At 47.9% G+C, this 23,084-nt stretch overlaps 1 protein-coding gene and 1 pseudogene across 5 annotated transcripts in view; both read left to right on the plus strand.

Moving 5' to 3' along the window:
• Positions 1 to 18,760, plus strand: part of ANKRD6 (ankyrin repeat domain 6) — a 158,686-nt gene extending 139,926 nt beyond the window's left edge. For 3 of the 5 annotated variants that reach the window (XM_028134124.2, XM_008149206.3, XM_028134075.2), the window contains 10 exons: positions 168 to 266; positions 2,128 to 2,226; positions 3,426 to 3,503; positions 8,778 to 8,882; positions 10,050 to 10,184; positions 10,512 to 10,697; positions 11,107 to 11,259; positions 15,641 to 15,754; positions 16,435 to 16,561; positions 17,657 to 18,760. In XM_028134124.2, coding sequence (XP_027989925.2) covers positions 168 to 266; positions 2,128 to 2,226; positions 3,426 to 3,503; positions 8,778 to 8,882; positions 10,050 to 10,184; positions 10,512 to 10,697; positions 11,107 to 11,259; positions 15,641 to 15,754; positions 16,435 to 16,561; positions 17,657 to 18,228 — 1,668 coding nt within the window. In that variant the 3' untranslated portion in view covers positions 18,229 to 18,760. The remainder of the gene's footprint in view (positions 1 to 167; positions 267 to 2,127; positions 2,227 to 3,425; positions 3,504 to 8,777; positions 8,883 to 10,049; positions 10,185 to 10,511; positions 10,698 to 11,106; positions 11,260 to 15,640; positions 15,755 to 16,434; positions 16,562 to 17,656) is intronic. The other 2 variants (XM_008149432.3, XM_028134278.2) reach the window with 1 other exon arrangement.
• LOC114228465 (40S ribosomal protein S3-like) lies at positions 6,613 to 7,428 on the plus strand (annotated as a pseudogene).
• Positions 18,761 to 23,084: the final 4,324 nt, after the last annotated feature.

Below are 23,084 nucleotides of genomic sequence, written 5' to 3' on the forward strand. Positions count from 1 at the left end.
CCCCGAGTGGAGCATCCATGGGTGAAAGAGACGCTCATCACTCAGGCCGACGCCCTCTAAGGAATATAGGCTAGTCTGCCAGCTTTTAAATGCTCTTTCCTTTTTACTTTCTCTGTCTTGTTTTGTAACCGCTCAGACTGTGCTTAGAGTGTGATTTCTGTCCGCAGGCAGGCGACACCTGTTTGCACGTTGCCGCGCGCTATAATCACTTGTCCATCATTAAGCTCCTCCTCAGTGCTTTCTGTTCTGTCCATGAAAAGAACCAGGTCAGTGCATGTGCCCTCCCCATGGCTGCCCGGCCCCCTTCCCACAGGCTAACCGACAGGTGTATGAGCCCAGACGGGCGCAGAGGCTGCTGGGAGCCTCTCCCTGCCGGGGACTCGGCCAGTGCTGGCCTTCGCACGGGTGTTCCACGGAGTTCTGGTGGCCCTGGTGTATCTGCCTCCTTATCATCCCAGTGCACACCACCACATTTGCATATGAACATCTTCTGGAGATCCCGGGGTGGGGTTTTGTTTTTAATGTGATTTTACAAAGGAAACTGGCAAGAATGTGGCTTAGTCAATAAGCAAGGGAAAGGCATCTGTTCCTTGCACTGCCACTTGATTGAGCTGATGGAGTTGCTGTTTCCTGTGAAGTTGGGTACATGACCTGTCTCTGGGCCATACAAGGGGGTCTTGAAATAAAGCTGTGATTATTACAGTGTTCGCAGAAATGTGCTTGACTTTCAGTAGTTACTTAGATTTTTTTTAAAACGTTGTCGTGATATTTATTGATACCTGAACGATGCATTGTTTGGCTTTTCTGAGTTTGGGTACATATATCTGAAATTTAAAGCATAGATGGCTATTCAGATTAAATATACCCAGTTATGGTGGTTTCGAACCCTGGCTGCGCAAAAGAATCAACAGGAATTAAAAATACCAATGCTGAATTCCACCCCAGCTTAAATGTCCAGAATATCCAGGCAATGGGATTTTTAAAGAGCTCCTGGCCTGAGTGTGCAGATAGGATTGAGACCACTGACCTAGCTCAGTAGCCAAGTCGTCATTCTACAGCCTCCCAGGGGATTCTAGCTCATCAGATTACCCTACACAGCCGCCACTAACCAGAGCTTCTCCGCCTGTTTCAGTCACCTGGGAGCTTTGACAATCACCATGACCAACCCCCACCCCCCACCCCCTCCAGACCTTCCACCACGATGTCTGGGGTGGGACCAGGCATCAGTAGTTTCTAAAGCTCCCCACCTGATTCCAGTGTGCAGCCAAGATTGGAAACCACTGCCACACAGCTCCCCACCCCCAGCACACAGCTCAGTGACTCCGCAGTGAGACAAGTCCCCCGGCACACCCTGGGGAAGAAGGCCACAGGGATGACGGGATTTTCATGCTGTCAGGAGAAAAGTATCAGAGTGCTTTCCCTGATCACCTGATGGTGGAGAATAATTATTCTACCTCTCCCATATTTGACTGGCTTATTTATATTATTCTGTCTGGAGTTAAAAAACCAGCATCTGCATTTGGAATTGACTCACCACGCTGCATTTGTCCCAAATACCTCCTTTCATAGCTGATAGTCTGAAAACACTTTTTTTCTTTTGTAAAGAAAATATGGACCTATCGGCTATGTGGTGAGAAGTTGGAAACAGCTGGTGTTCAGTGAACACGGGTTCTCGGCAAAGAACACCGTGAGCCTGCAATGATTCCCAGCGGCCCCGCACATCCTCATTCTAGCACTCGGAAACCAAGGGTTCTCTGCTCTCTCCCCTGCCTGGGCAGTGGGACATGGCCCAGAGCTCCGGGATGGCCCGCCCGCCGGCCCCTGGCTATCTGCCCTCCTGCCTGGGTGGAGGATCCAGGTCTGACCATTCTCAACACCCAGCCCAGCATTACTTTACCTGTGATTTCTGGCATCTCCAGTCAAAAAGGAATGTGATAATTGTGCAAAGCTCATTTAGTTCAACGAACTTTAGAGAGAACCACGGAACACTTGAGCAAAGGGCCCCCTTCTCAGTCAAATCTTAGATTGACTTTGAAAACCCACCAGCAGGGGCATGGGATGAAAAGCTGGAGGGTGGTGGGCCATGATCAGATGGGATTTAGCAGACTTTCTTCTGATTAATTTCAGGCTGGAGACACAGCACTTCATGTTGCTGCTTCCCTAAATCATAAGAAGGTGGTTAAAATCTTACTGGAAGCTGGAGCAGATGTGACCATTGTTAATAATGTAAGTCGAGTTGCAGCAATGGTTTCTGGAAGGTGGAAAGCAGAGTGGGCATGTTGTTGCTACCTCACCTCCTACAGCCTCCGAGGGCACATGGCCTCGCCAGCTTCACTCTGGAAGAATGTAGGGTTCTAAAAGCCGTAACCCCTGGGGCCCTCGGGTGGACTTGGGAGACGCTTGAGCTTAGCTGCCCCATGAGTTGACAAGCCCTGAGGACTCATCTTTAGATTCCTGGCTGAAGTGCGCACACCTGGTGTGAAAAGATCAGGGATGTCTAAGTAAAGGGCTGTTAACTGTTGACAGGCGTGGTCCTCAAGAAAATGGCCATATGGTCATCAGGTTAATCATCCTCACAACATCTAACTCCTTTTTCTCCAAAGTCGCCTTATCTCCTCCTTTCTCTCTCAGTATCTCCCTCCCTCTGCCCTTCCTCTACCACCCTCCTCTTCCTCTCTCCCAGATCCTGTAGCAGCCACCAGCTCGGGTGCCTGTTTTCCAGGCTGCCCTGTGGTCTGTGCCCTCCTGAGTCAGACTCGAGGGGCCAGAGCAGTTGTGTGAGTGTCTGGAAGTCAAGGGGGGTGAAGCCGGTGAAGGCTCCTGTGGGTAGTTTCCCCTTCCTCCTCACAGTTCTGGTGCCTATGGGTGGTACCTTATGGTACCTCTCCCATGATGCCTTGCACACCTTCCCCATGCTTGGAATCCCACTGTTTTCAACTCTTGGTCTTTGGCTTACCCTCCCTGGAGCCTCCATTATGGCCAGAGCTTCCTCATTTGTTTTCACAACCCAGTTCCTGAGACTCTGGCTGGGCCCTCACCTGCCCGTCCAGGTGTCTTCTTTCCTGTTCTCCAGGGAAATGTCATTGCTTGGCTGGATTTTATGATCCTTTGAGTTTCCTCAACTGAAATCTTCCACCTTGGCCCTGTCTGCTTTCCACCTTCCAGAAAGCATTCCAGGGCGGGCAGTGCCCCGACCTTGGCCTCCTGGAGCACTTACTGCCCATTCGGTCAGCGCTGACCCTCTCTTGCTGCGGCCTCAGGGGGAACTCGGTTCCCTTGTTGGGAGGAGGCTCAAGAGCAGGGCCACGTCGTTTGTGTGTTTCGGTGCTGGTGTGACTGAGGGCAGGGTTGCTGTCCCAGGTGGGCTACATGTGTGCGGGGTTGGTGGCCAGTGCTCACTTGTCCTCCCCTGTGCCCTTCCTCAGGCAGGCCAGACCCCGCTGGAGGCCGCCCGCGACCACAATAATCCGGAAGTTGCTCTTCTCCTCACTAAAGCTCCGCAGGTAGGACTTGCTGCATTTTCTGCTGTATGGATTATGTGGGGCTGCAAAGTCACTGGGCGTCTCTGGTTGCAGTGTACTGAGGCCAGTTCACACTGACTTAAACAGGGAACCCAGGGGCTTACCAACCAGGCAGTGGGAAACGTGGGGACCCAGTGGGCCTCCGGGATACCAGCACCAGGACTTGGGCCCAGCAGGCTGCTCTTCATGGATGGGCATGATTTTGTCACCACCAGCTTCCTGGATTGTAACTCCCCGGGGACTCAGCCAGGAAAAAGTTCCAGTTTAAAACTTCGCCAAGAGCTTGGGGCAAGTGCCCCGAGCAAGTGTGGCAGGGGCTTTACTAGTAAGAAGATGGCCACATCCATTGGACCATGTGGTCAAGGGGCGTTTCTAGAGAGAAGTGGGAGGAGGGGCCCATTCTGAGCAGACAAAGCAGTAAAGGTCTACTTAGAGGCAGTTAGGTACGGTATCATTTTCTTTCCTTTTTATTGAAGAGTGGTATTTTGGTAATCAGTCAATTAAAAAAAAAAAGATGACATATCATTTGAGTTGAGGTTGAAATGATCTAAGTAATAAAGAAATTATTTTATAGTGATAATTTATAAGCTAGTCGTAATTTCAGCACCCCGAAATAAGGAATGGTGGTCGATGTGCACGCTTGGTTTCTTCATACCACCTTCCACTGACACGTAATTTTTACATAATTGTGCCTACAATGTATGCACCTTTTCTGGTGTGCCCTTTATTCTAACTGTAATGGGAAAATGCTCTGCGGTCATCACATTTACTCATCTTAATGGAGGCACAGTATTATTTTTTTATTGCTGCCTATATTTTGTTAAACCATTTCCTTAACATAGGACATTTAGGTTATTTCCCAACTGGAGCTATTCTGTGTTGCAGTGTAGTAAACACTGGTTTGCTTTCCACCTCATTCTGACTACTGTTGCAAGAAGGTAAGTGTCAGGGAGCCGAGGAGGACCTGGACACCAGCCTGCTGCATCGTGGCTCAGTCCCAGCCAGCCCAGGGCTCTGCACGGTCCTTGTTGCATTTAAGTTTTAAAAACATGCCTGATAGAAGCAGTTTCTGGAAGTGGGTAATATTTTTGTCTTTTGCAACGTTGATCACCCTCTTGTGTGTGGAGCTGGTCCTTCTCAGTGGTCCCTGGAAGTGCACGGAGCCCCTGGCAGGTGCACGTCAGTGCTCCTTGGGAAAAGGCTCCACTTCTCTCTAGTTATTTACAGAGAACTCGTCAGTGGAATCAGTTCATGAATCCTGGATTGATGCCACTGACTAAGAAGCACGAGGTGCTATGTAAGTATCAGAATTCATCACAATTATCTGCATTTCCTTGTTTGGCAATTTGGTGGACAGCCAGCGTGTGCTGAGCCACCTGAAGCTCATCAAGTATTGTGGGCGGATGATCCCAGGCACACAGAGACTGATGGGCCTTTGACCCACCTGTTCTTCCAGAGCCCAAGGATCTTCATTCACAGGGAAGCGTTAGCACAGGCAGTTTTTCTGTGCAGTTCTCCTTTAGTGTTTCCATTTAAAAACGACTCACGTGCCCAGCCGGCGTGGCTCAGTGGTTGAGTGTTGTCCTATGAACCAGGAGGTCACAGGTTTGATTCCTGGTCAGGGCACATGCCCAGGTTGTGGGCTCGATCCCCAGTGTGAGGCGTGCAGGAGGCAGCCAATCAATGTTTCTCTCTCATCGTTGATGTTTCTACCTCTCTCCCTCTCCTTTCCTCTCTGAAATCAATAAAAATATATTTAAAAAACAAACCAAAAAAATGACTTAAGTTTTTCCACGCCCACAATGAATAGCAAATAGGATGACATTTTATGAAAGTTTATTTTATATAATTGTACATGCTAAACCCTCTTCTCAACACAAAGAAGGAACTTTGGAATATGCATAAAATTATATGCCTGCTGTTCTGTTGTTACAGAAATAGCCTTACTGTTTGTTTTGTCTGAAATAAGAAATCCCTTTGCCTTGGTGCCTTAGTCGGCCATGGATTTTGATGGTTCACAGCAGAACCAAGGATGTTTCTTTCCAAGGCTTTAGAGCAATATTCGCTGATTTCTGTGAATTGGGAAAGATTGATGATGTTTCATTTGGTGGTTATATGATTGTTCACTGGCTGGTAACATGGTCTATGGAAGGAATTTTTCTGGTGCTTATTTTTAGCTTGGGTGACTTCTGAGTGTCACTTCTCATTTTTGATTGACATGGTTCAATAGTGCTTCTGAGGGTGAACTTCAGGCAGAACCTGGTACTGTATCCTGTTGTAAGTGTCCATAAATGAGTCGCTTCCTTTTATCAGACTCGACTTTTAATAAGTCTAAACTTAGCTTTGGAAACGGCTCAGGACAGTGGTTCTCAGACTTTTGGTTTAAGGATCCTTTTTAAATATTTTGGAGGTGACAAGGAGCTTTGTTTTTTTGTGTGTTTTTTTTTAATACTTTTTTTAAAAATATATTTTATTGATTTTTTATAGAGAGGAAGGGAGAGGGATAGAGAGCTAGAAACATCGATGAGAGAGAAACATCGACCAGCTGCCTCTTGCACACCCCCCACCGGGGATGTGCCCGCAACCAATGTACATGCCCTTGACTGGAATCGAACCCGGGACCCTTCAGTTCGCAGGCCGATGCTCTATCCACTGAGCCAAACCAGTTTTGGCAGGAGCTTTGTTTATATGAATTTTATTCATCAGTAGTTATCATAATTCAAATTAAATTTGAGAAATAGTAAAGATGTTTATTAATTTACAAATTAGAAATCCATTTTGTGTTCATAGAAATAGCATTATCTTGTGAAAAAAAAAATCAGAACAAAAATTGAGAAGAGCAGCCTTGTCTAACATTTGTCCAGATCTCCTTACTGTCCATCTTACTTACTAGTAGAGGCAGCAGGGTTCATTGATTTCTGCCGCTGTCGCATTCCCACGTATGCAGCCCCTGGTAAGTGCCCCTGTGCACTCAGGGGAGAGCGACATCATCTTCATATTAGAGTCTTCATCTCATGACCCAGGGGTCCCTAGGCTTTCAGAACTGCTGGCTCAGGTGGTGAGAAGAGGGTTTAAAAATCAGGTTTAGAAGATGGCGGTGCAAATTTCCAAGAAGAGGAAGTTTGTTGCTGATGGCATCTTCAAAGCTGAACTGAACGAGTTTCTCACTCGGGAGCTGGCTGAAGATGGCTACTCTGGAGTTGAGGTCCGAGTTACACCAAACAGGACAGAAATTATTATTTTGGCCACCAGGGCACAGAATGTTCTTGGTGAGAAGGGCTGATGGATCCGGGAATTGACTGCTGTGGTTCAGAAGAGGTTTGGCTTCCCTGAGGGCAGTGTAGAGCTTTATGCCGAAAAGGTGGCCACAAGAGGTCTGTGTGCCATTGCCCAGACAGAGTCTCTGTGTTACAAACTCCTAGGGGGCCTTGCTGTGTGGAGGGCCTGCTATAGTGTGCTTCGGTTCATCATGGAGAGTGGGGCCAAAGGCTGTGAGGTTGTGGTGTCTGGGAAACTCTGAGGACAGAGGTCTAAATCCATGAAGTTTGTTGATGGTCTGATGATCCACAGTGGGGACCCTGTTAACTACTATGTTGACACTGCCGTGCGCCATGTGCTGCTCAGGCAAGGTGTGCTGGGCATCAAAGTGAAGATCATGCTTCCTTGGGACCCAAGTGGTAAGATAGGTCCTAAGAAGCCCCTGCCTGACCATGTGAGCATTGTGGAACCCAAAGATGAGATACTGCCCACCACCCCCATCTCGGAACAGAAAGGTGGAAAGCCAGAGCCGCCTGCCATGCCCCAGCCAGTACCCACAGCATAACAGGGTCTCCTTGGCAGCTGGATCTGGAGTCTGGATGTTGCTCTATAAAGACCTTTAATAAAATCTGTTTAAAAGATGAAAAAAGCCGAAACCGGTTTGGCTCAGTGGATAGAGCGTCGGCCTGCGGACTCAAGGGTCCCAGGTTCGATTCTGGTCAAGGGCATGTACCTTGGTTGCGGGCACATCCCCAGTAGGGGGTGTGCAGGAGGCAGCTGATCGATGTTTCTCTCTCATTGATGTTTCTAACTCTCTATCCCTCTCTCTTCCTCTCTGTAAAAAATCAATAAAATATATTTTAAAAAAAATAAAAGATGGAAAAAAAAATCAGGTTTATCTGCAGGCAGATATTGTCAGGGGTTTTCCCTTTATGTGATACCCACTGCCCATAAAGGTTCTTTTTGTTGTAAGGGTGTCACAGGAACATAATGAACAGGAGAAGACAGTCTGAAACAGATGAAAAATACTTTGGTCAGAGAGCCCTTGTCTGTTTATATAAGAGAACAATAGCATGTTGTTTATTGCAGAAAGATAGTGTGACCTTGAAAAGTGTTTCCACTTTCTGGACCTCCTTGGGGAAAGGAGGTGAACCCTGGAAGTGGGAGTAGGGGGGAGGGCGTGGAGCTGGGGCAGTGCCGGTCTCCACCAGCTCAAACACCTGTTCTCTGGTTAAGCATCCTCTGGGCGTGGAGGCAGCCGGCAGTGACTGAGGGTCCAAGGTGCGCCAGCCACCTCCTTGGTTAATCCCAGCAACTCTTCTGTGTTCACGTGGGAGAAGATAGAGCACAGAGGTGTCAGATAACTTGCCCAGGGACCCTACAGCTGCTGGGTCCCATCCCTGGGCCTGTCGGACCCCACGTACCTGCCTGTGTCCATTCCACCTCTCTAAGGGGCCGACCAAATGCTTCCTTTTGGGAAAGAGGTTCCTGCCCCATGGTGGGTACCATGGGTCATAGATGTATCTCAATATTATTTCATCAAATTGTACGTGACTTGGGTATGGTTTGACCAAGAGAAAATCTGATGGGTAGTTTGGGTCCAGTGCACCAGGCTAGTGAGTGAGGCTGTGCCGGCCTAGGACTGCTGCACGGACAGCTCCAGGGACACCACGCATGTCCCAGTCCCTCCTCTGTGGGAGTGGTGCTCTCTGGAGGTTGGCAGTGCACAGCCTGCACACCGACGTGGTGGCCCTGGCCTGGCACACAAATGCCTGTTATCGTCATAGACTGTAAGCTGCTTGAGGTCAGGGACAGTGTCCATCTCTGGGCCGGTGAAGTGCCCAGCAGGAGGCATTGCAGGAGGTCTGAGGTGGTCGATGTGCACGCTCGGTCTCCCTGTTGGGCTGGAAGTTCCTTCAGGTCCGAGCGCCGGGTCCCAGGAGAATCCTCTCTCGCCTGTGCTGCACCGGTTGTAACGATGCCTCTTGCCTCCTTCAGGTCTTGCGCTTCAGTCGTGGGCGAAGTCTGAGGAAAAAGAGAGAGAGGCTCAAGGAAGAGAGGAGAGCTCAGTCTGTGCCAAGAGATGAGGTGGCCCAAAGCAAGGTGGGGGTAGCCCTCCCGCCCCTCCCCAGCTCCACCCGCTCTCGGGGGTGGGAACTGCCTCCTCAGGTTCATCTGGCGGCTGCCATGCCCTCTGGTCTCTCCCTTTCGCTGGGGTCCCTCAGACTGTTGCCAGTCTGTTCCCTTGGCGTCACGTCCTCCACTCCCCCCGGATTTCCCATTGTGTGCCTGCGTGTGTGCTGCCCGTATTTCCCAGCACCGTCATAGGCCGGTCACTAGCCCGTGTGTCTGTGGCCTTGCGTACCCTGCGGCCGGCACTGCCTCTCTGTCACTGTGCCCGCAGTCGTGGAGAGCAGTGCTTTTCGGGGTGTGGGGCCTCCCCTCAGAGCCACTAGATCTGAAACTGGCTGGGGCCCAGCAATCTGTTTGAACAGTCCTCCCGGGGGCTCTGATGTGATCACATTTTGAGAACCACTGGCGAAGGTTGCTTCCTCTGTCCGCGTGGGGAGTGGGCTGAGGCTGTGCAGATTAGAAGCAGATGCTCTCTGGGCAGCAGGGACACACATGGTGACTAGAGTCTGAGTTGGATTTCGGCTCCCTGTGCCCACTTACCCCCTTGCCAGGTGCCCGTGTGCAGCGAACAGCTCGCACTGCTACACACGGCAGCCCTGGACGGAACCACTCCCAGGAGGAAGACTAGGGGAGAGAGAGAACTTGGGGCACATAACGTTTTATACCAAGTACTTATTCTTCTCCTATTTCGGTTGTAAATATTCATTTATAAAAGCTCTCACAAGGACCAGAAACATTTTTTTTTTCCATTTCAGGGGGTTCTCTCTGCTATGATTTGAGGATTCACATGCAAAGAATGGGTGTGTGTGTGTGGGGGGGGGGGGGTTTGTTGAGATATGAAAAAAACACACAGAAATCTCCAGTGCTGAGGTCCCTGAAGTTCCCGTTGAATTAGACCCGAGAGTGTTTAGTCTGACACCTGATAAATAAAGTCAAAGCCAAACGTTCAGCTGCCTGGGAGAAGCACACACGGTCGGTTAGGACCGCCCAGCAGTGCCCTGTGTCTGACATTGGTCGTCGGCAAAGGTTCCCATGGGTCCTGTGGTGGACGGAGTCTTGCAAACAGAATTTTACAACATTATTGAAAAAGGCCAAGGGGGCAAGCAGAACCTATTTCTGGGCTCTTTTTCTCTGTAGGGAAGTGTCTCGGCAGGAGACACCCCTAGCAGTGACCAGGCTGCACCCAGAAAAGAAGAGGCCAGAGAAGATTTCCTGTCGGCCTCCCCAGAGCCCCGAGCAAAGGACAACAGGAGGAGAAAGTCAAGGCCCAAGGTCAGGAGGCACGTGAGAGCCGCCCAGAGAGGGCCGGGAGCCGGTTGACCGAGGGCCCTGGGGCAGCCTCATGCCCAGTGGCCAAAAGGCGCCTTCCCTGGGCTGGCTGGTCTGGAGCCAGAGCACAGAAGTGAAGTCTGGTTAGCGTCAGGCACAAGGTTAGCTTGCGGATGCATTTCTCTGGAAGGTGGTGCTTGGAGTAGAACACCCTGAGGTGAAGCCGGGCGGGGGTCTCTGCCCAGAAGTGGGTGAGATGGGAGCCGCTGGCCAGGGGTCAGTCTTGCGGTTGTCACAGTGTTGAAGGTGCCGTCTCTTCCTCTCCCACAGGTGTCAGCGTTTTCCGACCCCACCCCACCGGCAGACCAACAGCCTGGGCACCAGAAGAATTTACATGTTCACAATCACCCGAGAAAGAGGCCCCGGCATCGGTGTTCACCCCCACCACCTCCCCACGAGTTCAGAGCGTACCAGCTCTACACGCTGTACCGGGGCAAGGACGGGAAAGTGATGCAGGTACCTGCCGAGCCCCGTCGGACGTGGGACCACGGGCCTGCAGCAGGGCTGTCTGTCGAACACCATATCCTGGGGCTCATATCCACGTTAGGCATTGGCTTCAGTGGGCATGAGCTTTAAGGAGAAGGCAGGTGGCCCGCCCCACCTAAACAGGGAGGCCCTCCTGTTGCTTAGGCCCAGGCAAACGGGTGGTTACAGATCTTTCTGCACGGTCCTGAGGTGACTAGGTAATCTTGAGGGCCCAGAGTGGATAAAAGCAGCCAGGGACTCCGTTACCCCCTCTGGTTCTTCCTGGGGCCTCCATCTCGGCACCCCCTGCCCTGCTGGCTGGCACATGATGGGCACTCAAAACGCAGTTTTTGAAGGATCCAAGTGAGTTGGATCGATTCCTTTTTTGTGTCCCTCTTAGGCACCAATAAATGGTTGTCGATGTGAACCCCTAATCAACAAGCTGGAGAATCAGCTGGAGGCGACAGTGGAGGAGATCAGAGCGGAGCTGGGATCGGTTCAGGATAAGGTGAATACGAAGCTGGGGCACATGGAGAGTAAGACGCAGCACCAGGTAAGCGAGCTCCCAGCCTCCTGGTGCGCGGGTTTCTGTGGAAATGTGATGGGAGACACCTGGGCAAACTGCCCTCAGCACGTGGGTGGGCTGGCAGGAAGGGGCCTGCCTATGTGATTTTGTTGAAGCCTTTACATTTTATTTATATCTTTAAAGAACATGTTTATGCTTCTGTTTATAAAAGTAATACATACCTATTACAGAGCATTTTTTAAATTATGAAAATTAGGAAGGAAAATAAGTTGCCTATAAGCCCAATTAATAGTGATGAAAAAGCACTATTAATATTTGGGTTTATTTTCTTCATGTCTTTTTATATGTCTGTGTGCTCCATACCTCTTTCCCATTACATTCAAAATTAGAATGATCATGTCTCTGGTTTTTTCCTTTCCCCAAGTTTTTATTTTGAAAATGTTCAAACATAGAGAAAAGTTGAGATAATGGTATATTATCTGTGCCTCCCCACAGACTCAGTGTAGTGTTGCCACATTGGCTTTGGGTGTCTCTCATACACCTTCCTCTTGCTGAACTGACGGAGGTTTAGTTGCAGACTGTCCTGCCACCTCACCTCTAAATATTTCCGAGTGAGGACTTTCACCTTCATAACACAACGCCATCATCACATCTGAGAAAATGAATAACAATTGCATAATATCCAGTTCAGATTTTCTCAAGTCTCCCAAAATGTGTTTTTTTTATATAGCTGTTTTTGTTTGTTTTTAAATTTTTATTTTTCAATTACAGTTTACGTTCCATTTGACCTTGTATTCGTTTCAGGTATACAGCATAGTGGTTTTTATCTTAAATACCAGCCCAGGATCCACTGAATCTTTTGTGCATTTGTGTTATCTCTGGGGGGTCTCTTTTACTGTAGAACAGTTCCTGATTCTTTCTTTCAGCTCCACGCACCCTTCCGCCCCCGCCCCGTAATACTGACTTTTTAAAGAGTCCAGGCCAATCTATAATAATAAAAGCGTAATATGCTAATTAGACAGGACAGCCAGATGACCTTCTGGATGTCATTCCGGACGAAGCTGCGGCAGTGTGGTTAGGGGCGATCAGGCAGGCAGACGAGTGGTTAGGGGCGAACAGGCAGGCAGGCAGGCGAGTGGTTAGGAGCCAGCAGTCCTGGGTTGCAAGAGGGATGTCCAACTGCTGGTAGAACATCCCCTGAGAGGTCCTGGATTGCGAGAGGGTGCAGGCAGGGCTGAGGGACACCCCCCGCCCCCCATGCACGAATTTTGTGCACCAGCCCTCTAGTCCTATATAATATCTATACTAATAAAAGGGTAATATGCTAATTAGACCGGGAGACCATACATCTTCCTACCATCCGACTTCCTTTTGGACAAAGCCATGGTGGTGGGGTCCGAGGCAGAGGTGGTTAGGGGTGATCAGGCCAGCAGGGGAGGGCAGTTGGGGGCCATGAGGCTGGCAGGGGAGGGCAGTTGGGGGCCATGAGGCCAGCAGGGGATGGCAGTTGGGGGCCATGAGGCTGGCAGGGGAGGGCAGTTTGGGGCCATCAGGCCAGCAGGGGAGGGCAGTTGGGGGCCATCAGGCTGGCAAGGGAGCAGTTAGGCGGCAATCAAGCCGGTAGGTAGGCTAGTGGTTAGGAGCCAGCGGTCCCAAATTGTGAGAGGGATGTCCGACTGCCAGTTTAGGCCCCATCCCTGTGGGATGGGTCCCAGGGATGGGGCCTAAACTGGCAGTCAGACCTCCCCCGAGGGGTCCCAGATTGGAGAGGGTGCAGGCCGGGATGAGGGACCCCCCGCCCTCATGCACAAATTTCATGCACCGGGCCTCTAGTCCTATATAATAAAAGCCTATATGCTAAGTGTCCAGTCGGCCAGTCACCAATTCAACCAAAGTGTAATATACTAATGATATGCTAAGGCTGCTTAACCACTCGCTATGACGTGCACTGACCACCAGGAGGCAGACACTCTGACTGGTAGGTTAGCTTGCTGCTGGGATCTGGCCAATCGGGACTGAGTGAGACAGGCCAGACATGCCCTAGAGGCCTCCCGCGGTCCCTCCCTGACTCTGATTGTGCACCAGTGGGGTCCCTTGGCCTGGCCTGCACCCTCTCGCAATCCAGGACCCCTCAGGGGATGTCAGAGAGCCAGTTATGGCCTGATCCCACAGGCCAGGCTGAGGGACCCCACTGGTGCATGAATTCGTATAATTTACAAAGTGTTCCCCTGGTATTTCCAGCACGCTACCTAGTTATTACAGTATTATTGACTGTATTCCCCAGGCTGTACTTTATATCCCCATGACTATTCTGTAACTTCCCATCTGTATTCTCAATTTCTTCACCTTTTCAACTATCTCCCAAACCCCTCCCCTCTGGCAGCCATCAGTCTGTTCTCTGTATCCATGAGCCTCTTTCAATTTCACATGTTTGCTTATTCTGTCCTTTGGATTCCACATATCAGTGAAGAGGTTGAACGTTTTTAAGGTTTATTTGCTATTTGCCTTTAGTGGAAAGCCTAATTAAGAAATCTTTTCTTGGAGCCATAATATATTGGTTAAAACTGTTTTGTGAGCCCTGACCGGTTTGGCTCAGTGGAAAGAGCATCGGCCTGCGGATTGAAGGGTCCCAGGTTCGATTCCGGTCAAGGGCATGTACTTTGGTTCTGGGCACATTCCCAATAGGGGGTGTGCAGGAAGCAGATGATTGATATTTCTCTCATCGATGTTTCTAACTCTCTGTCCCTTCCTTTCTGTAAAAAATCAATAAAATATATTATAAATAAATAAATACATACATACATACATACATACATACATACATAAACTGTTTTGTGAATAAAAACCCACTTCAGCTAGTGTAAGCCCAAAGAGGAATGTAGTTGGGGGATGCTGAGATGTCTCGAGGACCTCTCTTTGGTTCAAGGAAGGTGACCGTTGGGGCAGAGACTCTTAGGCCTAATTCCAAATCGCAGGGGAAGGATGTGGCCCCGCATGAGCCAGGTGCCCCTGCCTGACCAGCCCCACATGCAGGGGACAAAGCTGCGTGCCAGCATGGTGGCTTTGGCAGAGCCTCTGTATGGGGGATAATGAGGCGGGAGAGCAGGCCAGTCGTGGCAAACGGGAGAACAGTTCCCAGAGACGAAGGAGGGCTGAATAGACAAAACCAAAGGTCCTCCCGCACCTGCAGACCTGACCCCAGGGTGGAACGTCTTGTCTGTCCCTGACAGGAGAGGCGCTTCCCCGTGAGCCCTGGCGGGATGGCCCCCTCACAACCACTGCTTCCTCCTCTTTGGACCTTGTCGCAGCAGGGAAGGTTCAGCCCTCCTGGGCCCTAGGGCCCTGTGGGAAGTGTCAAGATGAAGAGGGCCCCAGCGGGCATGTGATTGAGAGGTGGTGACAGTCATTTCTTCTCTGGTCAGTCCCATTGAACTCCTTCCACAGCCTTCCTCACGCTCGCTTTGGCCATATTTAGTGAAGCACCAGGAGGATTTGTGCACTGGCTGGATAAATGCCCTGAGCATCCAGCTGCTTTCACTCCTCTTAGGCAGCCACTAACATTTAAAAGGGGGAGAAGAGCCCTAGCTGCGTTGACTTGGTGGATAGAGCATCAGTCTGCGGACTGAAGGGTCCCAGGTTCAATTCCAGTCAAGGGCACTTGCCCGGGTGCGGGCTCCATTCCCATTAGGGGGTGCGTGAGAGGCAGCCGATCAATGATTCTCATCATTGATGTTTCTATCTCTTCCCTCTCCTGTCCTCTCTGAAATAAATAAAAATATATTTTTAGCCGAAACCGGTTTGGCTCAGTGGATAGAGCGTCGGTCTGCGGACTGAGGGGTCCCAGGTTCGATTCTGGTCAAGGGCATGTACGTTGGTTGCGGGCGCATCCCCGGTAGGGGGTGTGCAGGAGGCAGCTGGTCGATGTTTCTCTCTCATCAATGTTTCTGGCTCTCTATCCCTCTCCCTTCCTCTCTGTGGAAAATCAATAAAATATATTTAAAAAATATATATATATATATTAAATAAAAGGGGGAGAATAGCTCCATACTTTAAGAAATAGTTTTTCTTTTCAATCATAGTCACAGAAACACTGTTCTGAGACCTGTAGAAATTCCCTTTTACCTACAAGGTCTGTGTTGGCTCAATTTTTATAATTACTGTATATTCATAGTCTCTTAAACCCCTTAGGGACTTTAACACGTGAGAAAAAGAAACACTGGCCTACATGGGATCCTGATTAGAATTCCGAAAAATGAGAGTTCCGTGAATACTGCCTGAAAATGGAATAGAATGAGGGTGGAGGTTTGCTTGCCTTCTCTCTGGTCCCTGTCTGGTGCCCCCGATCCCCTCCTCAGGGGTCCATCCTTAGGTCATCTCAGCCATGCAGTCTTTGCCCATTGAATCCTAGATGCGTGTTCTGGACAAGCTGATGGTTGAGCGACTCTCGGCCGAGAGGACAGAGTGCCTGGGCCGCCTGCAGCAGCACTCGGACACAGAGAAGCTTGAGGGCGAGAAACGCCAGGTGAAAACCAGTACCCACCAGTCCTTACCTGGTGATTTACCACACTGCTCCTTGGAATTAAAAGAGGAGACCTATATCCCCTGAAAGGGTTTGCAGCACATAGCACGTCATTTGCATCACTTTGCGATGAAGTCAGTAGGAAAGGACCTGTCTTCAGTTCATGTTTGTGGCTGAATATGCCGCATTAGGTGGGGACTGAACATTTCCCAGAACATGCCGGGGGAAGTGTGACGTCTGCCCCGAACCACGTCTATGTGTAGTGCGTTCACTGGGCCATTCCTCTATTGAACAAGATCTGGTTCCTGCCCTCAGGGAGTGTGTGGTCTACTCGGGACAGTGGACGTAAAATGAGCACTTGTGGTGTATGAGAGCCCGTGCTCCTAAGCAGGCAGAACGGCTTGGTTGGGAAGACGTGGGAAGCTGTGGGTGTTTGAGTGGAAGGTGGCTCTAAGTCACTTAATGAAGATTAGAGACACTGTCAGCCGGGTGTTGGGTGAATCCTGGTCTATAGAGGGCGAGCAAAGAGGTGGTGTGTGGCCGCTGGGAGGGTGGGTTATCCACAGTCTTTGGGCTTGTCAGGATGGTATTCTCAACTATCATAGTTTAAAAGTCCATTCTTGATGCTTTATTCATTAACCATGGATTACATTCCCCTGATTATTTTGTGGGTTGTTTTTCAGATGTCCTTGGTGGATGAATTAAAAACCTGGTGCATGTTGAAGATTCAGAATCTGGAACTGAAGCTTTCCGGAGATTCTAGGGCCTCTAGGGCTAAATCCACGCCATCTACTTGCGAGTCCTCCACAGGTAACCCTCATGCAGAGAGAGAGCCATTCCACCCAGAGGTGATGAAAACCCCCAAATCTTATTCTCTCCTGCCTCCTAAGGCGGGTCCGTGTGATAGGCTGTGGAAAACTGGATTGCAGAGCAAACTGTAGGGGCCAGGACCAGGTGTTCTCACTGCTGTATACGCAGGTCCTGGGCAGAGTAAAGCACTCTTATCTACGTGGTCAACATACTGGAATGAAGGAATAAGAGTTGTTTTGATCATTGATAGCAAGTGCTTCAGGTACAGTGCTGATGGTGTAGAGTGGACCCCATCCTGAGGGGTGATGCATGGACATCTGTCTCCTCAGCAGGTGCCTGTACCTCTTCCCCCCCTTCTCCTCTGTGATTGGCCTTTTACCTTCGCCCAACTCTGTGAGACCTCGTTGAGTGCACATCATGTATTGCAGCTGCCTCAGGTGCATTGGCCACAGTGATTACCCGCAGTGATAGCTTTGAGGACATTCAGAGACTTAGAAATTAGGCTTCCATGGGGGGTTCTGGTATGTTGAGCGTCTTCTGTCACCACAGACCATCTCTAGAGCTGTGATTTTTTTATCTTCTTTATGCTCGTGACAACGGCGAAAGTCCTTGGCAAATTTTTCATGCGAGGATTAGTTGTGGAGCTTGGCGTGGAGCTCTGAGAATGGGGGATAGGACCGCCTTTCCACATTGGAGCTTTGCTCAAGGATCCAGTACCTGGGGCTGAGGTGTGGAAAGGGATATTCATTCTCATTGGTAAATGCCCAGGTAAGTTTTGAGACACTTGGTGAGCTGTGCCATCCTTGGCCGTCAGGAAATGGTGCCCGGAGCCTTCCAGAGTGGGCTGAGACAGGCTAAAGGGAAGGCCAGCACCTTTTTGGCTTAGATGCCACCAGCATGGCTAACAGTATCCCCGAAAGCCTTGACAAGCCAGATGATCATGAGGAGCGAAGGGGCAGGAAGGGCAGAGCAGAAGCTGCACGCTGGCTGGTGAGTGGGAAGGCTGGTGGTCTGCAGGGCTCTCAAAGGCTCACCTGCAGCCACGTGACCGTGACTGTGGCTTTGCTCTGACTTGTGTTTTCCTTCCCAAACCAGCTGTGGATCCATCAGTGGTGACGGCAGGTCCAGTCGCAGCTTCTGACAGTTCCCCTCGGGTGGTCAGGCCCAAGGAAAAGGGACTCGGCTCCACGGCTGCCCACAGGCTCCAGCAGGAGCTGTCCTCCTCTGACTGCACAGGCTCCCGACTGAGGAGCGTCAAGGTCCAGACAGCCTTGCTGCCCTCACAAGAGGCAGCCAGATGTGATCAGCAGGCCGGGCCCTGCGTCCACAGAGGCACCCAAACCAAGAAGTCTGGGAAAAGTGGGCAGGCGAGGCATCGAGCCCAGCCACCAGCACCCAGCACCACCTGCGGGCAGCCACCACCAGCTACAGGCAGCGAGCAGACTGCCTCTCACATTCGAGACACCTCCCAAGCTCTGGAGATTACCCAGTACTTTTTTGAGGCTGTTGCTACCCAGATGGAGAAGTGGTATGAAAGAAAGATTGAAGAAGCACGAAGCCAAGCCAGTCAGAAAGCCCAGCAAGACAAGGCCACCCTGAAGGAACATATTAAAAGTTTAGAAGAGGAACTTGCTAAACTAAGGACGAAGGTGCAGAAGGAAAATTAGGGCCTGGGAAGTGGCACAAGAAAGGGTCGTTGAGGATTTCTGGGATAGCAGCTGCAGAGTAGCTGCGCCCCAAGTGTCAAGTAGAGTGCATGTAGCAGACTTGCCTTTAAAAAACATCACTGGTTTCTCAATTGTGCCAGACACACAGGTTTCCTATGCCCTGAAGTTATGAAGACATCAACAATTAAACTGAAACCAGGGAAAGCTTGCTTAGTTTCAGGTTTCATCACAAATTTAAAACCTCAGCCCAGGTTCATCTGGAGTTCAAATGCTCAGATTAAGTGAGCCACCTAGATACTCAATGATGTGTAAGCCTAAACCCTAAAATTCAGGATGTACAAAATAATATAAGTCAAAAGCAAGAAAAAAACAGTTAATCCCTTGTGAACTCAAATCAAGTCATCATTCATGTAAACACACCTGCTGTGCCTAGACAAGAGTGTCTTTCCGTAGCAGCTGTAACGGAGATGCGCGCACACCTCCCTAAAATGCAGAATCCTCAGAATGCTGACGTTCTAACCAGCATAAATTCTAAGTTTATCAAACAGAGAGAAAGATTTTCATAATGTCACAAGATTCAGTATAACTTAAAAGAAAATATTTTAAAAAGTCAGAGTGTTTAAAAAATGAGTCATTGGATAGTAGCACTGGGAATGTTTGTTAATAACAGAGATGAGAAAGATCCAAACCATTTGATCACAGTTTCTATATTTTCAGCCAAAATATAGCAATACTATATTTTCAGTTAACCCTTGTGATTGTAAAGCAGATTAATGGGGGGGAAAGTCACATAACAATTACCTGAAACTTCGATAACCTATTCATACTCAAACCCGTTTATCTTAGAGTACCTTTCTGAATTTGAGTTTACGCGTCTGTATTTTATAAAGAAACGAGGCTATTTCTTTAAAGTATTTCATTTTTAATTGAGTTCTGTCATTAAAAAACCCCAAAAGCTTTCGCACTGCTCCGCAGTGACTGTGCGGAGTTAGACCCCAGCATTCCCAGCCGCCGGAGCCCTGAGGGATTGCTCTGCTCTATAGGATGTAGAATATACAGTTACAAAAGCAGCTCGGTGTGTTGCATCTTTCAATTTAATCACCTTCAGACTTCTTGTCCCTTGGAATGTGGGATTATATTCATCTCCTCAGAATTCCATGTATGCATAGAAACCTCAGTTCTGTTTCTATAAACACAGGAACCGAGTAACTATTGTCTGTAATTTTGAATAAAATGTTGCTTATTGAGCCAAAGAGAAAAGAATGGCTTTCTTGACATGGACATACTCAGAAAAAAACAAAGTATGTTTTTAGGCCCTTTGTGGGGTTTTTGCCTTCCACACTCACCGTTGTTTTTGTTTTTCTTAATAGCGACAGTATGGATATAAACATTCCTCATAAATGTAGACGAATGTCGGCATTACCGGACCTGGGTGGGGAGTGAATGTGATGCTCTCAAGCTTATTTTCATGCTCCTGCGCTTGTCTTGTTCCTCACCTGCTGTAGGTAGACAGTCTTCCCAGAGACGCTCTGGATTGCTACTCGGGGGGTTCTTCCTCTTTTCGCGTTCCTGGTGCAGAATCAGCGCTGGATGGTAGCGCCAGATGGCACCTTCAGACCGAAGTGTGCTTCGCTGGGAAGCATTCTGCTTATGTAGCTCCTGCCCACCGGCAGCAGGCAGCTTCTTATTGTGAGCTGGCTGTTTCCATCCAAGGCGCAGGTAGGGACCAGACAAGGGAGGAATGAGAAAGGTCGAATGTACCTCTGCAGAGTACACAGATCTTGTTTCTCAAAGTGGGAAAACCTGTACGAGAGGCTGGGAGATGGAACAGCCATCCGCCTCCAAACCCAGGGATACATGCAGCCTCTCAAGACCAAAGCAGTGGCTTTGATCGCACCCGCGTTTGGTCTCTCTTGTTCCTTTTTGTCAGAAAACTCAGCTGTGGGTCCGATGTGGCTTTTCTTATTCTTACCTTGTGCTATCTACTAAAATGAGCAAATGTCACAATAGTACTTTTCCAAAGAAGCAGAACTATTAACTATTTATAGCTGGTCATGTAGGTCGTGTTTCGAGCTGAGGCTGGAACTTTCAGTAGCTGTGGGGAAAGTGATGTAAAATACATAAAAGTTATACCGTATTGCAGTGTTGTTTTTTGTTGTTGTTACTGCCTTATTGCATTTGAGTATAGTAATATTTGTGATAGAATGAGTATCAGTTCTAATCTTTTGACTTTGGGAGCCCAAAATAAAGGAAGTGAACTTTTCATGTTATACCCTCTTTTTTCAGTCAAGCATTGATACTTGAGAGGTATATTGTCTTCTGTTTAACATTTTTATCACCTTGAATTTGTGTCGCTCCCAAGCATTAGACTTGGTTCTCAACACTATGGATACGAAATTCCTTATTTAAAACATGAAAGGGTGAATATTTAGTTTCGCCTACATTTTCATTTGTGTAGCTAACTGAATTTTATGGTTCCTGAAAGAGTGCCTTCACTCAACCACACTTCACCGTGTTTCCGTAAAAGTGTAGTTTAAATACATCTGCTTTAGAGATCAGGTGAACTGCATGAAAAAATATTTTTAAAAAGCCTGTTGTAACATGGAAAAATTTCTCAGTGCAAGCTTAAACAAATGTTTTATTTAAACTGTTGACCTTTTGGAAAATACCGAACAAAGAAGGAGGATAACATTACTTGTCATTTTATGCAAAGATAACATTTTTTTTAACTAACAAATTGTTCCTAAAAGCTAACTATAATTCATCTTGTGATATAAAAGCCAAACAATTATGACTTAAAAGACAAGCCAGTTTTAAAAAGCTAATGACCTTTTTAGAATACAGTACATCTTATGAATAAGAAAAAGCATTAAAAATATATTTTGTTGTAATTTTATTTTTTTTCCAAATATATTTTCTATTGATTTTTTACAGAGAGGAAGGGAGAGGGATAGAGAGTTAGAAACATCCATGAGAGAGAAACATCGATCAGCTGCCTCCTGCACACCCTCCACTGGGGATGCACCCACAACCAAGGCACATGCCCCCGACCGGAATCGAACCCGGGACCCTTCAGTCCGCAGGCCGACACTCTCCACTGAGCCAAACCGGTTTCGGCTATTTTGTAACTTTAAAGGGAAATATACTTTTTCTATATAGTAAGTCAAATAGTATGACTATAAATGTGAATATATTAATTTAAATTAATAACACAGAAGCAAGACACAGTACAGCAAAGCACTTTTTTAATACAAAATAGAGTGGGTAAAGGGATTCACTCTTCTCAGTAAACAAATAATTAACCCAATTCTAGTATAATTTCTCAGCTGCCTGACTCAAGGAAGGAAGTAGCTCAGGGTGATTTCTAGTTTGGCACCGAGTGACAATTTGCTTTTTATTCTCTTTGGATCTTATTCTACATAATCCTAATTTTCTTTTCAAAGTAGATGTGAGCAGCTTCCTTTTGCTTTTATTTTACTAGCATTTTCCTTCCTTCATCAAAGAGAGATAATTTAGGTAAGTATGGGTCTCTGCCTCTCAGCTCTCCTGTCTGTTGGCATGACTACAGTAATAGCTATACCAGGGAATACATTCTGCTGTCCTCAAACTTTAAAGTCCTGTGTCTCTGCAGGCACATTCATAGCATTGCCGTGCCAAGAGTTTAACATTTCCAACCTGACGGCACACTTAAAAGGGGGCAGTGACACCAGGGCAGTCAATATGCTAAATAAGAAATAGCCTTAGCCACTTCTCCTATGCTAGAAAGCTTTTGTATTAAACGTTTTAAAATACAGATTTATTCTTCAAATACATAAACTCAACATTCAAACTTCTTAAAATTAAACTTTAGGAACAAGACTTGCACATTCAAACAAGAGTGTAGTTTACAGGCAACATATCCAGGAAGGTAACTTGTCTTTATTAGAATACTGATAAAGATGATGAATAAAATGTATTTCACCAGCAGTTCTGTTCTGGCCAACATCTTTCTTAATGGCCATCATTTCAAATGTGAGGAGAAATTGCTAAATAAATCTTAGGCTAAACAACAAACTTGGCCTATAATCCAGAGGGAATATTCAAAGCACGTAAGTGAACTAATAAAATTAAACTGTTCTTTAGAAATGGAAGTAAAAGCTTGTCAGTTATAATAATCTTAGCTTCTGGAAGGTAAGACTTAAGTTTTGTGTTTTACCCATTTTAAAAAACAAACTACAAGTTTGGTTTTCTTCAAGTCTATGGTATTTGCATCTTGCAAATTCAAACCACAAATGCTCTTACATCTTCCATATGCACCACTGCTGGGAAGAACAGCAAGTCACTGACTTCCTCACATCTTGAAAGGATGGTTTTTAGCTTTGAGATTTTAGGTTTTCTAGAGACAGCCTATACTTGAGTATGTATGTCAATCATGCTACTCAAAGAATATTTTTAACGTGTTCTCTGTTCAGAAACTGTTCACAAATGCTTTTTTCATCAGATGGCTTTGCAGTAGGTTGGCTAATGCACATCTTTATAAAATATAAACATTGTCTCATGCAAGCATTTTGAATTCGTAGATGACCCTGTGGCAGAGTATTCAGCAATATTTTGTCTTAGGAGCTCTGAGGCTGTGGGACCTGGAGGTGGACCCTGGCTGTGCAGGTCACTGACATGTGCCCCCATCGGCTAGGCCTCTCCTCTGGCACCGTCCAATACTAAATACCATTTGTCATTCTGCGTAATCTGTATCTTTCAGGTGCTGGTCAGATTCTTGGATTAATTTTTTAGATCTGTTCTGCAGATGAACAGAGGACTTCAGGCTGCGGGACTGTCGGTTCCAGCCTCTTACCACAAACTCACTTTGACTGCATTAA

This window comes from Eptesicus fuscus, chromosome 10 (assembly GCF_027574615.1).
Source record: "Eptesicus fuscus isolate TK198812 chromosome 10, DD_ASM_mEF_20220401, whole genome shotgun sequence".
Lineage (NCBI taxonomy): Eukaryota > Metazoa > Chordata > Mammalia > Chiroptera > Vespertilionidae > Eptesicus > Eptesicus fuscus.